The sequence below is a fragment of the Myotis nattereri genome, assembly GCF_964212035.1.
Source record: "Myotis nattereri genome assembly, chromosome: 13".
Lineage (NCBI taxonomy): Eukaryota > Metazoa > Chordata > Mammalia > Chiroptera > Vespertilionidae > Myotis > Myotis nattereri.
In genome coordinates, this window is record NC_138088.1 from 24923921 (window position 1) to 24930085 (window position 6165).

The 6165-nt window shown below is 36.1% G+C and overlaps 1 protein-coding gene across 1 annotated transcript in view; it reads left to right on the plus strand.

Annotated features, from left to right (window-relative positions):
- JMJD1C (jumonji domain containing 1C) overlaps window positions 1-5480 on the plus strand; it is a gene marked incomplete at its 5' end in the record, with an annotated part of 215247 nt that extends 209767 nt beyond the window's left edge. The window contains 2 exons of the mRNA XM_081104872.1: window positions 3494-3625; window positions 3974-5480. Of these exons, the coding sequence (XP_080960998.1) occupies window positions 3494-3625; window positions 3974-4063 (222 nt within the window). The 3' untranslated portion in view covers window positions 4064-5480. The remainder of the gene's footprint in view (window positions 1-3493; window positions 3626-3973) is intronic.
- Window positions 5481-6165: the final 685 nt, after the last annotated feature.

A 6165-nucleotide genomic window follows, 5' to 3' on the forward strand; every position in this document is an offset into this window, starting at 1 on the left:
GCGTTTCAGCCATATTGTGTAAATCAGTAATTGTTTCCTTTTTCTTGCTAGGTATAGTTGTTCATTACATAAATGTACCACGGTGTTTTTTTAGTCATTAACCAATTAAAGAACATGTCGGTTGTTTCCAGTTGGGGCAATAATAAAACAAGCCACTATAAACCTCCACATAAGGATTTTGTATGAACATAAGTTTTTATTTCAGTTCAGTAAATACTGAGTAGTGGGATTGCCTGGTCATGATGAATGTATGATTAACTGATAAGAAATCGCCAGGCTGTTCTCCAAAATGGTTGTACTATTTTCCGTTCCCCAAAGTAGTATATGTGAGTTACATTTCCTCTACTTATTGTCAGTTTGCTTTTCAGCATTTGAATAAATGTGCTTTAGTATCTCACTGTGGTTTTAATTTACATTTTCTTAATAACTAAATATGTTGTGCATCTGTTCATTTGTGCTTATTTGCCATCTGTATTTATCTTGGTAAATTTGTGTTCAAATATTGTCTATTTTTATAATTGGGTTTTCTTATTTCTTACTGAGATTTGAGTGTTCTTTATCTACTCTACTTACGTGCTTTGCAAGTATATTCTCCCAATATGTGACTTGTCCTAATGGTTCTTCCAAAGAGCAGATTTTAAATTTTGAAGTTCATTGCTCAGTTTTCTTTTATGTATTACTGTTTCTAAATTTTTTGCCTAGCCAGGATCATAAAGATTTTCTCTTACATTTTCTTTTAGAAATTTTCTAGTTGTTATTCTTACATTTAGTTCTATGGTCCATTTTAAATTCTTCTATATGGTCCATTTTTTAATTAATTTTTCTATGTAGTATAAAGTATGGATCAAGATTCAAATTTTTTGCATATGAACATTCAGTTCTAAAATACATTTCTTTAAAAATATACATTTATATGATTTTTAAACATTCAAACATTACAAAAGAGTTCACGGTTAAAATTCAGTTTTTTTTCTCAATGCTGCCTGCAGTGCCTCTCCTCCAGAGGCAACCACTGTTACCATGGAGATTCCATGCATGTACATCTTTCTGATGGATCTACTTCCTTTGGGGGGGGTGGGGGGGACGCGGGAAGAAGAGCCAGGGTTTTTCAAAATAGTAGGCAAAGGTATCCTGTTAAAAAGTATAGTTTTTAGTTTACATATCACTCTGCTCAAGGCCTCACAGGCCTTAAATGATCTGCACGTGTATCCTATTTCACACACGCACGGGTACACTCTTCACACATCCCCCTCACTGCCTTCCTCTCCCACTGCTCTTCTTCTCTCTTGCCACCTTGACCTCTTTGTGGTTTTCACATACACCAAGCATGTTCCTACCCCAGGGCCACTGTATTTATTTATTTATTCTTTTGGCCTAAAATTCTTTTTCCTCTCAGATATCTGTAAAACTTGCTTCTTCACATTCTTTAAGGTTTTGCCCAAATGTCACCTTCTCAGTAAGGTCTTCCCTGACACCCCAATTTAAAACTGCAAATTATGCCCCCCATTTACTGTCATCATCCCTGCTTTGTTTTTCTCCATTGCTGTCATTACCTTCTAACATGCTTCATAATTTTACTTCACTTTCTTGATTGGCTTTTAACCCCCCACTGGAATATAAGTTTCATGAGGACAGGGATTTCTGGGTTGTTTTTTATTGCTCTCTCTCTTACCCAGAATAATGCACATAAGTATTTGTGAGGCCTGAAGGCCTAAAAATACAACATGGTTTTTACACAAATCTAGATGAAAGCAAAATTGTGACTTTCCATTTATATATATTGTATGTGTGTGCTCTTTGTACAAACATGCAAATTTTGGCCTATTCCTTATGTGTCTTTGGCTACTTTAGAATGTTTACCTAGAATGGAATCTAACTTCCAGGCTTTTTTTGTTTTAATATATTTTTATTGATTTCAGAGAGAAAGGGAGAGGGAGGGAGAGACTGAAACATCAATTATGAGAGAGAATCATCGATTGGCTGCCTCCTGCATGCCTCCCCATCAAGCCTGCAACCCAGGCATGTGCCCTTGACCAGAATTAAACCCAGGACTCTTTAGTCCGCAGGCGACACTCTATCCATGGAGCCAAACCAGCTAGGCTAACTTCCAGTTTTGATTGTACACATAAGAACATAGGAAAACGTGTTTTAAAATATGTAGAAATTTCACTTAGATTATAGAGAGCAAATTTCATCTGTGATTAAAAAAAAAAATGTTATACTTAAATCTTGGAACAGGTACTGAACCTCTTATCCCTAGTTTCATGCTCTGAAATATAGAGCTTCTATTCTACAGACACATATTGCAGGTGTAGTGAGACTCAACAGCAATGCTGAAAATGTGAGGCATCCACTATGTTCATCCTCCAGAGGAACCAGCAACCTACTGATTAAAAAGAGCATGTTTCATTCATATCTACACATAAATATATGCTATCTAGCTACCAATAGAGGAACAGTGCTAGATTTTAAAGAACGCTGCAAACTTCAGCAGCTATTCAGGTGATCATTATGCCCAGAGGAGGAATTGGAATTCCATTACCCTATCATCAATTAGATTTTTTCCACAATCTCTATTCCCCACTCTTACTATCTCCCTCTTCTCACTCTTCCTAATTAAATTTATTTTTATACTTTAAAAAAATGGAATAAGTTTTAAGTGCTCAGTTCTCATTTATTTTTTCTTTCCCAGGAATCTTACATCTTTTAATATCACTTAGAAGACAACCGAGAAACATCATAAAATCAAGATTAGATCAACTTGGTCCTTTCTTTGTCATTATACTGATTCTTAATAGAAAGGAGTTCTATGAAATAGTGAAGTGTGTGCAGTCACTTTGTACATGTTGAACAAATAAAACATTTACCAGGTTCTTATGAAAACAATTTAGTCAAGAGAGACAACTGTTGAAAGGCAGTTGTACTGATTCCATCAAAGATTGAAGGATATTTTTAATTGGTTAATTTGGGGGGTGGGGGAGGCACAGGTCAACAAAATACTATCATAATTCTAAAAATCTTGTCAATATATCTATCTGAAACTACAGTTTTCATCCCAGTTCCTAAAAAATAAACTAAGTTTCATTTTCTTTAATCTACTCTCTGTTCTCAAACTTAACAGTGAAGTGATGGAAAGGCTAGCAGCCAAAGAAGCAGCAACAATCAGCCAGATTGACTGCACTGTTTGTTTTTAAGTAACACCAAAACCTGGCTTAACAAAATTGGTGATTTAAGATCTGATTACCAGCCTCTCTGAAGGACTCCTGGAAAACTTTTCATCTTTTAAAAATTCCAGTTACAAAGTCACTGAAGTTGTTCAGTGGCAGAACTTTTTGAGAAAGTGTGGTCTTCTGCTTTGAAATGCATTTGATATTTTGGAGAAAATAAGTGCTCTGGTGAATTGTCTTTTGCGTTTATTATTAACAGACAACTTCGCTTTTCTCTATCCTCACTTCCTAAAATTTACATTTTACTGCTTTTGTTTTGGGGATAGGTCCAGAATTTTCACAGCTGTATTCAGGTAACTGAAGACTTTGTGTCTCCAGAACATCTCGTACAATCATTTCATTTAACACAGGAACTGAGACTTTTGAAGGATGAAATCAATTATGATGATAAATTACAGGTAAGAGATTAATTTTCTGACTAGCTTCTGTTCTGTAGACTTTTTATATTCAGATATATTAATACATGATAACAGCTTAGGCCATCATGGCCTAGTTTTTCACATTCGGATAATGATCAAAGATATTAACCCCACTATGCACTTAATTGTATAACTTCTAGTGGCCCTGATTTTAACTTTTGGTTTAACAACCAGAAGTTGTTAACTTGGACATTTTTTAACTTTGACGTTTATTTTCCTTGAATTTGGCTTTCCATTAAAAATTATTTTAATATAGCAGTTAATATTTGTTAATTTATCTCCAGCTGGAGTAGAAATCCTAGCATAATTCCAAAACATCTGTTTCAGGTTAAAAACATCTTGTATCATGCAGTCAAGGAAGTGGTAAGAGCTTTGAAAATACATGAAGATGAAGCAGAGGATATGGAAGAAAATTAGGTGTGTTCCAGTTTGCTGTTTTTAGGCCATTGAAGTGGGATTACTTGCTCTTGAACGATGATACGTATGCACACTGACTTAAGCTTCATAAAACCATCAGTGCCAAGAAATTCTCTTTGTAGTAATTACTTGTTACTGACATCACAGCGGTATAGCATAAGTCACAGCTCCTATGATTCAATGTTAGTTATTAAAACAAGCTACATTTAAAAAGCAGCACTTCATAGCTGTTTTTGTATTATAGTGTATATGATGTTTGTGAAAATGCCAGATTTAAAATGATGTATTTATTTTTGGAAAAAAATACAAAATTCTATGCTATATTGTTGATCAAGTGTAAATGTGACCTTGTACAGTTTACTAAAATAACATATTTTTCACTACATTTGAGACAGTTACTGTGAGAATAGGACACAAACACCAGCTATTGCCTGCATTTGGGAAATTGCTGAATCGCACAGCATTCATGTCATAATCAGAAAATTACTGCCAAATAATTGTAAAAATTGTAAAATATAAAGTATATAAAGCAGATACTAAATACAGACACTTCAATATTTTGTTGAAGTTCTTGACTGTACAATTAAACATTTTCAAAAGGTGTAATTTATTTAAAATTGTCTCATTTTGGTAAAATTTATGTGACTTTTAAAGCTAAATATTAAACTTAATATGCTATGTAAATATATACATATATACATTTAATGATGTATTTTTTTAAAACATTGGCTTGCTTTTATTTGTTAAGTGCAAGTGTTACATATGGCTTTGTACATTGAAGTTGAAAGGGGTTTTACATTTTCCATTAAAAGGACTTTATCAAAAATTGGCTTGCTTCTTCCTCATCAAGGTGATTAACGACATTTTCTTGTGATATTACGTTCTTTTCTAAAACATTTCCCCCTTACCTTTTATCCTTGTAAGCTTTTTTTCAGCTTTCTTCCAACTCTGTTGGCTATCTATATATATAAAAGCCTAAGCAACCATTACAGTGGAACAACCGGTCAACCAGTTGCTATGATACACACTGACTACCAGGGGGCAGACACTCAATGCAGGAGCTGCCCCATGGTGGTCAGTGTGCTCCCACAGGGGGAGCACCACTCAGCCAGAAGCCGGGCTCAGGTGAGCGCAGCTAGGGTGGCAGGAGGCTCTCCCGACTCCACAGACTCCACAGCAGCACTACTGAGCGGTGGCAGCAGGCACAGTGGGCCAGAATGAGCGCAAGTGTCGCAGTGCCTAGCCCCAGTTCTGGCTCCTCCCTGGCCACCTGCCACTTGGCACACTGCTACATCCCCCAAGGGGTCCCAGATTGTAAGAGGTCACAGGCTGGGCTGAAGGACAAACCACCACCACCCCCCTCCGGTGCATGAATTTTGTGCACTGGGCCTCTAGTAACTAGTGCCTCAGCTTTACTTGTCCCAACAAAACAGGAATACAGGTAACTCTATCATTTACTTATAACACACTTAATAATTAAAAAAACCCATAAATGAATTTTAAAAGCTATGATTATAGGAGTATGCAATTTTTTCTTTTACGATTTTTAGAGAGGAAAAGAGGGAGCAAGAGATAAACATCCATGTGAGAACAAAACATCGATAGGCTGCCTTCTGCACACCCCGCACTGGAATCCAGTAATCTCTTAATACATAAGATAACACCCAACCGACTCACACTGACCAGGGCAACAGTATGTAATTTCAAGTATAAGTTTCATAGCAGAGATTGCTGCCAATAACTGTTGGCGATTGGAAGAGAAGAGCCTGAAGTCGGTTCACTGGATAGAATATAATTCTACTTACTGTGTGACCCTGATAACTTGCTTTGATTTGGAGTCTTGATTTTAATAGGTGACTATTAATCACTTAGTTGCTTGAGTTTCACATAGTCCTATTTGGATTTTATTGGAAATATGTAGCTCTCCACTGGCACCAGCAGAATATTAAGAGATAGCCTTTCCTTTTTTTCCCTTTTTATTGGATTTATTGGGGGTGACAGTGGTTAACAAATTATACAGGTTTCAGGTGCACAATTCTACAACACACCTGTACAATGCATTGTGTTCACCCCAAGTCAAGTCTCCGACAGCCTTGTCTTCC